The sequence below is a fragment of the Cupressus sempervirens genome, chromosome 4 (assembly GCF_028749045.1).
Source record: "Cupressus sempervirens isolate cs-2001-9-10 chromosome 4, ASM2874904v1, whole genome shotgun sequence".
In the NCBI taxonomy this organism is placed as follows: Eukaryota; Viridiplantae; Streptophyta; class Pinopsida; order Cupressales; family Cupressaceae; genus Cupressus; species Cupressus sempervirens.
Window position 1 is genome coordinate 373619893 of NC_143121.1, and position 12529 is coordinate 373632421.

Genomic DNA, 12529 nt, shown 5'->3' on the forward strand with positions numbered 1-12529 from the left:
TGTTTGCTTAGAAGATTAAGCAAGAGATCTTAAGGTAAAAGGGATCTTGATTCTTATTAAGAGATTGTTGATATATTGAAACAGCTAAATTCAAAAAGAACCAAGTTTCTTTGTTGTTAGCTTCCCGTGAGCTTACAAGCGATAATAAATTTTATGTTGATTGTCAGAAGTTTTATTGGTATTGTCAGTTTTCTTTTAATGCCTATAGTTTTATTAACTTTCTGGAAGTTGATCTGACTTATTACATTAAAAATATTGAGTATTAATCTTATGTTATCTGATTCTTATGTGCAACAGTGTTGTTTATCTTTTCAAGATATAGTAGTTTATGTCAAGAAGTAATAATCTGCAAAAAAAAGCCCTGATTATACCCGATTAATCCTGAATACTAGAGTAGTCCATTTTTTCTCTGAAAAATCAATTTTAATGACTTTTGCATTTTAAATGAATTTTAATCATATTAAAGTCCCTAAAAACTGACAGAAAACATAAAAAAGTCATTGCTGAAATCTATGGAACCCTACATAAAAACTCACGAAATTGATGAACATGGAAACAATTTGTTATTTTGTCCCATTAGTTTTCATTCCAACCTTTTGAAAACCCTAAACAGAGGATTAGGAGAAGCAATGGCTATTTTCAACCAAATTTAAAAGGGCCTAAATCATCCCAAATTCTGGTGAAAATGTGAAATAGTGCCAAAGCAGCTAATGAATTTGCTCTAAATTATGTTTTCAAAATGACTTGAGCTTTTCACAGGCCTCACCCGATGGATTATGATGCAATCAAATAGATAATTAATATTATACACTACTTTTTTTGAAATTTTAACTATTATCCATTATAAGCAATGAACCCTCATATTTTATAAATTAATAGTATAAAGTAGTTTCAGAATTTAAATTGCTATTGACTATTAATATATATGAATATTTATTTAATAAATTATAAATTAAAAGTAATATAAAATTTTAATGTTTATGTTTATTTTTAATAAATAATTATTATATTCAAATAAAAATATAATTTTAAAATTATAATTGTATATTTTATTTTATCATTGACATTTGTCTTCACCTAAAATAGTAGTTTTCAAAACCAGTGGCTTGTTGATCTTTTTTTTTTTTTTGGATCAATAAGAGGCCGAAGCCAAGATTCATTAGAGTTATGTGTTGTGCTTAGTTATTATTATTTATTAACCTTGAGTAGATTTGAACCCAAGACCTCCCAATTAAGAGGATCACAATTTACCAATGTGTTGTAGACTCTTGCCTAGTGGCTTGTTGATCTTTTACTTCAAGTAAACAAATGCCTTTTTTGTATTAGATATCAGGTAACAAAAAAATTACTGTCAAATCTATTCCAGATTACATCAAAACCAACATGATAAATCAATGTCACATTATATCTAATACAAAAGGGATGATGGAATAGTATAAATTTCCAAGATGTATTTGCAGCAGGAGAATATAATATGATAGAAAAACATAACATGTGTTTATAGGGATTATGGCCTCTAAAACTCCCTGTCCAGGTCTGCCGTTGCCTTTATCCTCCACCCAAGTTGTCCAACCCTTTACACCATCCATCCATCTAAGAACTCTATCCTCTTGAACAAACAGATCATAGGAATGTGTCACTCTGTCATCTACAGGTACAGGTTAATCAACTTCATCCTTAGGTGGTAGGATAACAAGTGGATCCACAATCTCAGTTGTCTCGATTGCACCTTCACCTCTTTGCCACTTTTGCACAAAATCAGTCATAGAATTGTGAAGAGCCACCTCGAATGGTGATCTATCAGCAGTAGTTCCCGTCTGAGTGTGATCATGGGATATCTCCTATCTGCCCAACTTAACTTTACCATTCTTCATCAGGTCCTTGAACTTCTTCTTCTCAAGTCTGATAGTAACAGATGCCTGTAAGTCAATATCATAAAGTATGAGCTTCCTCAGAAACTCGGTAAGGTTTCTAGCCCTGCCAGTAAATGTATGCCATTCCTAAGTTTCCATATAATCCATAGAATCTCAACAAAAATGCTAGAAAAAAAGATGTTACAACTTTTCCGAAGGTCCAAAATATTGCCAAAAACAACCTCAAGGATACTTATATTGCCATTGATAGAGAAGGCAATTTGGTTCTAGATTTTTTAGCGAACATATAGTCGAAGAAAAGATGCCTCAAAGTTTCAGGTATTCTGCAAATTGAGCATGGATTGAAGTCTCCATTAGGATGTTTAAGAAGAAGCTTGTGGAGAATCAATTTCCACAGGAAACATCTTTTCTTAGGCTCCACCAATCTGTACCAGATGTTATCAAATATCTTAGTCCAAGAGGCCGAGTTATATTGTTCAGCCCAACAAGAGTTAGTATGGCTGAAGATATCCTCATTATTGTGGAGGGAAGAGTACCATGTTTTAGCTTTTGTGTTTGGGAGCATGGAGCCATCAATCACTGAAAAGAAATGTATCTATTCTCCAGAGAGAGTTACAAGAGAGTTACAAGCCTCCCTTAAAATGAGATAGTCCTCCATTGAGCATGCATATTTCAGTTTGATATCTTCCCATCTTACTATTTATCCATCTTTTATTATATCCCCAATGTTTTGTGTGTTGAACAACCTTGCAAGAAAGCAAAGGGTTTGCCTTTATTGTCATGTGAAAAGTCTATTACCCGAATCAAATGTCTCACATATTTCCAATTTGAAACAACAGACCCAACCACTTTGATTGGGAAGTGACCAGGAATGAAGTCACACTAGATGCAACCCTTTCCACTAAGAACCCCTGCAAGTTACTGCTACTAATATTATTTCTGATTAGTATTTTCCAAGGTTCCAATCCTTGAAGTGCCTTAAAGATCCACTTGGCTGCAAGAGAGATTCCTTGCATTTTAAGGTCCTTCAGCCCTAGCCACCTCCCAACCATTTCCATTTGATTGAATGCCTCTTTCTACCCCTTTTACAATAGATTGCCTCTTATCTATTTCTGCATGTGGTTATATTGATATTGGCTTAACAATCAAGTAGAAGTGTAGTATATGTTATAGGAGGAAAGATCCTTTTGGAAAACTTGGAATCTCCTTAGCATTGAGAGATATTGTTTATCCCATTTTCCCAACTCGTCAATCTTAGTCATGATCCAAATCCACATCTTCTAAGTCTGGTTGAATGGTAGATGGAATCCCCAAGTAGCTTACTTGATGCTTTGGGCTCCTCCAGTTAAGGTAGGCCAAAATTGTTGAACTAACCAAGCATAATGGACTTGGAGAGGGAAATTTTTCTCACAGATGCTTGACAAAATAGATCTAGTTTGGTAACCAATTTTTACATATTATTCTAAGTTAGCTCCACAACTATAGTTGTATCATCAAAAAATTGCATACTGATCATTTTTGGTCCATTAGGAAGGGTAGGCCCCTTGACCTATGGGGAGAGAGAATCATTTCTCAAGAGATAAAATACAACATCTAATGCTATCACAAATAAAGCAGGGGCAAGGGAGCAGCTCTGCCTAATGGATCTAGACAATATAATGTCATCAGATTTTCATCCATTGAACTCCACTCCGGTGTTGGTATCATTTCTTAGTACCTTCACTATATTTTGAAATTCCATAGGGAAGTGCAAGCTATCTATCATATTAATGATAAATATCCATTCTATTGTAATTTCTATCATAGCCTTTTTCATAATCTATTAGCAACATGCTCACTTCTTGGATAGTATCATTAGCCAAGTTAATGGCTCCGAACATGTCAGGAGGCTCTGCAAGTATTTTTTGCCTTTGAAAAAGTTGGTTTAGGTAGGGTTAATGACTTTTTAGAAGGATTTCTTCTAATCCCTTAGCCAAGGAAGCCCAAGCTATCCATCATCTTAATGACAAGTTTTCATTCTATTCTATCATTGCCTTTTTCATAATCAATTAGCAAAATACTCACTTCTTGGATAGTATCATTAGCCTAGTTCATGGTTTTGAACATGTGAAGAGGCTCTCCAAAATGTATTTTCCTTTCAAAAAGTTGGTATAGGTATGGTTGATGACTTTTGGAAGGATATATTCCAATCTTTTAGCAAGGACTTTAGCCTGAATTTTATAAGAGACATTTCACAAAGTGATAGGTCCCCAATTCATAATCAGGGATCTATCCTAGCTTACCTTTGTGGGAATGATATTTCTAATCTTGTTCTGGACATCCTTTGTTATTGTAACAAAATCCTTAGATGTGAATAGATTGTTGTAAAGCTGCTTAAATTCCATTAAGACATCTTTTAGGTTTGTAAGATTAAGCTCATCCTCCTATAGGCTGTCAATTCCCTATCTAGTTTCCTTCCTCATAGAAGCTGAAAAAAGATTTTTGTGCCTTCGTCACCATCGTTAAGCTAATTCATTTTGGATCTAACTTTGGCTCCTTGGATTTTATTATTTGGATTCCTTCGTTGTTTTTTATTTGCAATGCCTCTTTAGCCTCTAGGTTATCTGAATCCTTCTAAATATAGTCTTCTACCTATTGGTACTGCACCAACATCCCTTGCAAAGTTTGCAACATGGTTTAACAATGTCTTGTGTCTTCTATAAGTCTAGTGGTTGTCTTGAGTATTAATAGGTAAATCTTTTGATGGAACAACTACTACTACTTTATGGTTACCACTTTATGTTAGCTAACCACTTTAGGCATGGTATAAGGATCAATTTCCCCTTTTATTTGAGGCTGTCATTGGGTTTCTCTATTTAGGTAATTCAAAATGATCGGAATGGGAAACATGTGTATCATGAGGGACTTATGGTTCTTATTATGAATCTATTAAAATCCAAAAAGGCTGAAAAACCTAGGGGCAGTCTGAAGGGGTGGAGTATGAAATGGAGGGCAACCTTTTGGAGAAAGGCTATGATAAGGATACTGAGGATGAAGCAGGGGGGAGAACTAGGAGTTTGAAAGGGGTTAGTGAGCGTAGCTCTCAGAAGAAGAAGAGGAAAGTTGAGGTGAGTGACTCTAATCGTGGTGGTGACTTTGTTGAGGAAAAGATGAGAGGCTCCCAGAAGAAGGGGAGTGGTGGAAAGGGATTGGATATTAAGGTTCACAAGGATGAAAGGGTTTTGACCCCATCAGATGATGAAATTCTTGCTCACAGAACTGAGAGGAAGAGAAATCGATGAGGTCTTAGGAGGAGGGGGTTGAGAATTATATGAAGAAGGTGGCACTGGAAAAAGAGGAATTTGGGAATCAAGAGAAAATCTCGGATTTTGACAAGGATGAGGGTGAGGCTGACATTACTAAAGGACCCTTAGGAAGCCCTGGGACCATTATGAACGAAGTTGGAGATTTGAAACAACAAATGCAGTTTATTGCTAAGGAAGTTGAGCAGGTAAGCAAATTGGCCAGAGGGGAGCACACTTTAGGTCAACATATTGACATGCTTTTAGAGGTTATTGGAAATGCTAAAGAGTTTAAAAACCTTATGAAAAAGATTCCACAGATTGAAGCCAAAAACAGGGTGTTGGAGAAGGCTAATAGTGATAATCTAAAGAAGGTGGCAAGCCTGGAGGCCAAGGTGAATAATATGGAAAAGATGATAAAGAAAATGATTGATAATAATAGTAATGCTTTAAAGATTAAGGCAGATAATGTGAGCAATCTCCTGAATAAGCATGAGCAAGATAAAGAACAGGATTCCCCTAGTGTTGCTGAGAACCAGGGACCTAGCAAACGCACTCGGGCTCATTCTAAGAAGAATGAGGAGAAGAACAAGATGGAAGAGGTGAAGGCCACTACGAAGAATATGCACATCTTCGCAGACCAGGCTGCTGACCTACTGAAGACTATGTAGCTGTTCGGGTGTTGGTTTTTTGTTGTTCCTTTGCTGTCTTTTCAGCCCAGTTTTTGGTAGGCCTCCTATTTTCCTGTTTTTCTCTGCTCTTTTTGGAGGCCTTTTATTTAGTGTACTATGCATTTAGACTTAGATGTTAGCTTTATGCTTTTTTCTCTAGACTTTTGGTTACTTTGTAGGTTTCGGGTCCTTTAAAACCTATTTTTACTTAATCAAAACAACTACTACTTGTCATAAGTGGTATTAGAGCTTGGTCACATCTTCAAATCCACACATACCATGATGAGTAGCGCTAGGAGGGGGATAGATGGTAGTGCACTAGCATCCCTTGTAGCATCTAGATCATTGTTTAAGAGTCTCTTGTGTCTTTTGTAAGTCTAGTGATTGTATCTAGTATTAATAGGTTGATCTTTTGGTGTAACGGCAACTTCTATTTGTAACATTGCCCTAAACATCTCGTTATGCAACTTACATGTTTGTTTTGTGGTGTCCTTTACCTTTTTCTTTCCAAATATTTGAAACATAAATCTCCAACTCCTCATGTTTTGTACTCATCTATCAACTATATTGGAGGGTGTACAACTTGAGAGTTGAAATGTCTGATAATGTTAATTGCATATAGCACATCCTATTCTTCTATCAACTTCACATTGAGGGAAAAGACATCATTTTTAGGGTCATGCCCAAGAGAAGATCCTAGTATAGAAATTTTTGCCACTATTGGGTGATGATTTGATAATGTGTAGGGGATAACTTTAATGTGATCACCTCCCTCATCCTTCTTGAAAGGGAAAGTGTTTTTGTTAACATATAACCTATCCAATCTGTAATAAATCCTCTTACTGCCGTGTTGAAAGTTGCATCAAGTGTACTAAATGCATGAGAAATCACGCTTCCTACCAACCAATAGGTCAAATAGATTAAGTTTTTCCATTATCTTATACTAGTAAAAAATTTCATCACCTTTCCACTTAAATTTGTTGTCTCCTTACTTGTATGGGGGTCTTTCCACCATGTTGGAATTACAATCCCACAATCTAGGGAATGTCCAACAAAACATCCACAAGTCTATTCTTTATCTATAATTGTTAGGGGAATAGAGTGAATAGATGCCTATATCCTAATACTTTCTCTTGAGGATCACCCATACTATACTACAAGGAGATAATCCTTGTCTATTTAAAATACCTTTTCATTTAGCCTTGTGAGGAGGACCCACACATGTGAATGGTCCCTCAACCATGCACTACAAGGCTTGCCTCATACCTCTACCAAGGTATTAAACCCCTTTCTTGTTTTATGGATGTATGGTTATGCTAAGTAGTCTGCTTTTCCTTTTTGTTGAGAGAGGTGTTGCTAGGGATCTTGTTTGGAAGTCTTTTTAAAAAGCTCTGATTGAGAAATGGTCTTTGGCTCTAGATGCCAAATTTGTTTGTGCTCTCTTGGTGCCACCAGAGCCGCCTGATCAAAACATAATTGGAGAAGATAAGGGTTCTTTGACCACTTCTTTTATTGTTAAGCCTAATTCTAGTATGTCTTTAGCAATTAATGGAGAGATTGTTAGAATTAAAGAATGTTCTTTTTTTGTGGCCCAAGATATTGCCAAGATCCCCTCTTGATCTTTCTTGAATGATTGATTTCCTAATGTGTGAAACAGTAAACTTTGGTTTTACTTCACTTTTTGCAGCATGCTTCAAAGAGGTTTATTTGTTACCTTTCACAAGAAAGAGAGATGGTTAATTGACAATTTTGGATTGTTGGATTTATGGTCTTCAGGGCCATTGCATAGTTCCTTAAGGCTAACTATGAAGAAATGCTTGCCCTATCCCCACATGCGTAACGATTAAAATTGTACTAGCATTCTTGTGGAACTTGCTATCAAAATATTTGGATTCTTTTGCCAGGTTTATTAGGGTGGAAGAAACAAGCTCTCTTTTACCACATATGGATGCCATAATGTTAGTGGCCCATAACCTTGAGATGGACATCCTAGAGACTCTCAAAATTGAGATGGATAATTGTTCTATCACTTTCCTAATTGATATTTTGGGGGGTTTGAATGCATGCTTCCTTGCACTAAGAAAGATGCAAGTTTTAACCTAAAGGAGTCTAACTCTAATAAGAATATGCATAATGATGCTAGAGAAGCAGAGACAACTCATAATGTCTTTGGCTTGAACAAATATTTTAATTAAAATAAACACTCATATGTACCCCACCCCAAATGATGATTATCATAGGGATGCTATAATTGCTAAACTCAACACTCAAAGAAAACAAATTTTTTTTTTTGTGACAATATTTCTAAGCCTATTGTTGTTGACCTAAATGCTCTGTTCGGCCCATGTTCTCATAGGATCCTTAATGCTCAATAGCTTGCTATTAACAAGATTAGGAGATTATTTGAAACCTGAAATAAATTGGAGAGATAATTAAAAATGGGAGAGATTGCAACTCCACCCTTAAAGAGTTAGACATTCTTGAGATTAGAGACCTTAACAAGACCACTCCATGTCCTTAGTGAATTGCATCCCTAATGAGAGGATGACACCTGTCAATGCCAGGAAGGTGGAGTTATCAGAAGGTGTTGGGACTTCGGGAGAGGTTGACTCTTTCATGAGGACTTGTTTTGCGTATGTTGTTTTGGATGAGGGGGAAGCCCTTAATGCTATCAAGGAAACTTGTGACTCAGATGATTGTCTCTCTAACTACTTGCTCATTGTAATCCCTGCTGCTGTTATCCTGCCTTTTAGACCTCCTTGACTCCATATTGGTGTCATTGACAGTGATCGACCTAAACACATGCCTTTTGTTGAATTCTACCCCATATAACAGACTCACCGATTGCCATTATTGAAATTGAAGCATTGCAATTGTGGATATATGGTTTGATAAGATTTCTTAAATACTGAACTACTGCTACAAAACTCCATGCCTCAATCATAATAAAAGTCTTAGATCATTTCAAAATGGTCTCAACTTTTGATAAATTCCTAGCAGTAGCTAAATTGCTGTCTGATATCGAAGATACTTCATGCACTTAGCTAATATTTGATTTCAGACTTAGACAACTATTTGGTACCTACCTTCTTTAAAAGGCCAATAAATTTTGATCTCAGTTAGTTAATAGACTTCACTAATATTTGATCTCAGATTTAGTTATATGGTGACAGCTGTCTTAAAATGTTAACTGAAGGTTTGCCTATGTAATCAGCAATATGAATATGAATGGAAAAATCTATTTTGGACAATTTATTTTGACCTCAGGTACTTAATAAGCTTGGCTAATATTTGATCTCACACTTGGCAACTATTTGGTGACTGCCCTCTCTAAAAGTTAACTGAATGATTAATGCATATACAATCCACAATATGAATGTAAATGACAATATCTATTTTCAACAATTCATGAGTTAAATTCTATTTTATTTGAAAATGCCCTTAAATTTTAAAATATATAGTTTTTCTCTTTTTCTACAAATTTTATTTTTATTGAAAATCCATTTTTTCTGATTTTTTCCGTTTTTCTTTTGTCAAAAAATCATATGCTTTTTGTTTTTTGATTAATTACCTAAACGATTTTTGCTCCTATGGTTTATTCTGTTAATTATTGGCAGTCATTGAGTGATTGAGGGCAAAAATTTAGATTTCTTGAATTCATTTGTTTTGGTGCTCAGAATTTTGGTCTGATGTTTTTAACAGATCATTTTCACAAATGTTGGCAATCCTCATCAAATGGGTCAAAAGCCATTGACATTCCCACGCCAGGTTCATTCCTCTCATCATTTCCGTTCATAGATGTATGAAGACTATAATTTCACAATGAATCAGTGATATGGTTTCCATTCAGATAGTGAGATTATATTTTATTTTATGATCTTAAATCTTGATTAGAATTTTTCATGGAGGAAATGGTGGACAAGTTTGGACATTTTATGATATATGTAAATTGTAAATCCATAAATTTCATTGAAATCCTCTGACCTCTTCAACTTGAGGTCTCTTCAAAATTTTGTGAATTGATGGGAATTTTGCTGTCCAATTTCTGCGTACATTTTTATCCTCTGAAGTTAGTTATTCTCTGATCATATGATTGGTGCTTGGCTGGCAGATGAATAGTTGAGAGTGATTGGAACCTGCACAAGACAAGATAGTGACTTTTTTCTTCTGATAATTAGTTACATATTTTTTGAAATTTGGTAATTGATAACTAGTAGATCAATGCTGCTTTCATCTTCCCAATGGACAATCTTCTAATATATTTTCCAACTTACCATACTCCATGCAACTGAGAGAGCCATTGATTTCCAGCCAGTTCAAAGAGGATTGATTTTGAACACCATCCCAACACTGACAGTAGCCACATCTAAAAAGAAATTAGTACTCAATAATGAGGAAGCATGCTATTTTCATTGTCAGTAGACTGTCTTTGAAAATATTTTCCAGCTTACCAACTGACAATGCAACTGAGCCACATGGTTAACCAGAGCAGCTCAAGAGAATTAATTTTCAACATTACACCAATATTGACACTATGAATGCTTTCCATCTACACACCAATGATCATAGGTAAGAGTTGATTTTGAACCTGGGAAGTCATTGGTTGGATTATGCACCACATAGCTAAATCTATTGATGCAATAAAAGAGTTGAGTGTCAAGAACCTAAATCTCAGTGTACTGTTAATATTGTTGATCTTCTCAAAACAAAGTTGTTACCATATATTATAAGCTTACATGATGTCTCAGAAACCATCAAGAAAATATTCTAAATTGAGAAACACATCGTAAAGGTTTGCAATGATGCCTATCTAATCCTTCTAATTTAGTTTTATGTTGTTTTCTGAAAATAATGACCCATAGATATGTTTGAGAGGGAATATCAAAAAATGAAGTGCAACAATTTTAGATGCTTTTGCATAGAAAGACATTACAAGAACCCTTCAATACATCAGAATAAAACATGGTGCCAATTCATAGAAAAAAATTGTTGGATACGTGACTTCTAAAGTCAAAGGGCGACAGGTGTGACTTAGAAACTCTGTTGCTCCATCCTGGATAAACAAAAAATTTGTAGCGAACATAAGAATCTCACAACAGTTCAAAACACCGGAGCCTTTCTGTTTGGTATGTCAAAGTGAAGCATGATGTTCTAAATCACAATAAGGAAAGACATTGTTGGATATCTGATTGCAAGAATTAAGTATAGACTAAGGAGAGGAATGGTAAAGAGTGACAATGACAAGAGTCCTATGAAGGACTTGGAGTATTTAACTTGCACTAACCTTAAATAATATAGATAAATGTCATAAAAAGTGCTAATGGAATAATCAGAGGAAATAGAAAAATCTTTGTGCTGAATTACATTTTTTCTGAAACAAAATAATACTTGACCTTCAGGTTTTGGCACTGTGTCAAGCTCCTTTTCTGATGGAGAATGCTCATGTTGGAATTTTGTTCCCAGATGATGCAATCGCAAGAGCCAAGCATTATCTTGCACTGACGTCAGGTGGTGTTGGTAAGTACATTTTTATCATTGTTTTGGTACTCAGTACAACAACTGTTTTTTGTTAGTCTTCTGTTCAATAGATCATCTTGACATGTTTTCAAGCAGGAAGTTTTTATTTAAGGGGCAAGAAATGATCAAAGAACTAAGGTGATAATGTATCAACTTAAGAATAACTTGAAAAATAACATGCCTCTATACTAGTGAACGGAATTGGACATTTAATGTAAATGGAAATGTGCCTATGGTGTGTTGTAGAACATTGAACAGGTTTAATATGTAAATGATCTGGGTCTATCAGTTCAGGAATTTATTTCACATTTTCTCCCTATGATGTGGCTACTACTTCTATTTCAAGTCGTACGTGAATAATGTTAGAATTGTTATGGATAGCTTGCTTTCAAATGCTTTTTTCCTATGCATGTCCCAATCCCATTGGTCAAATTTTTTAATATTGGAGAACAATATTTTTTCATACATTTTTTTGTTGAATTGATAACCACAATGTTGCAGTTCTTTTGAGAAAGATTCCATTTGATACTACGTTGATTTTATAGCTTTCCAAGATTTTCAATTTTAAAGATTCCTTTCAAATTGTGGCAATGAATTTGCGTGAAAATGAGATAGAAGTCTGAGAAGTATTATTATGCTTATTGTGACCAATCAGGTGCCTATACTGATTCAAGGGGTATACCAGGGATACGAAAGGAAGTTGCTCAATTTATTGAAAGCCGTGATGGATATCCAAGGTAAATTCTGAAAAATAAAGTTTTAACTGATAGTATTTCCATCAGGACAGCACATATACGTAGTCAGGATGTATGTAAGTTTATCTATTTTCCCATCCTATCTCCTTAAAGGAGGTGTTAGGGAACCTTAAAAATACTTATAAATAAAGAAATTGTACAAGGACAGTTCCTGAAAACACATATGTGCTGACAGATATGTCATTTTCTGTCCGAATTTAGTATTCAATGAAGTATCACAATGTAAGTGTATCAGTTTACAATAAACAAGTGAATTGTGTTATGCTTTATAACAAAATTGGGAAGAAATAGAAATTATTGCAATTATGATACCCTGTATACTCTCTTTAAATTGATGTGACCAGAGAGTGCACAAAGTTCAAGGTGATGACCACAGTGAGATGTAGAAAGCCCAACAATGTGACAACTACGTCCTTCAAATGATGTTAAGG

At 35.0% G+C, this 12529-nt stretch overlaps 1 protein-coding gene across 2 annotated transcripts in view; it reads left to right on the plus strand.

Annotated features, from left to right (window-relative positions):
- LOC149561630 (glutamate--glyoxylate aminotransferase 2-like) overlaps positions 1-12529 on the plus strand; it is a 108582-nt gene that overhangs the window by 4270 nt on the left and 91783 nt on the right. For both annotated transcript variants that reach the window (XM_089825212.1, XM_089825211.1), the window contains exons 3-5: positions 9529-9594; positions 11226-11343; positions 11999-12080. In XM_089825212.1, coding sequence (XP_089681338.1) covers positions 9529-9594; positions 11226-11343; positions 11999-12080 — 266 coding nt within the window. The remainder of the gene's footprint in view (positions 1-9528; positions 9595-11225; positions 11344-11998; positions 12081-12529) is intronic.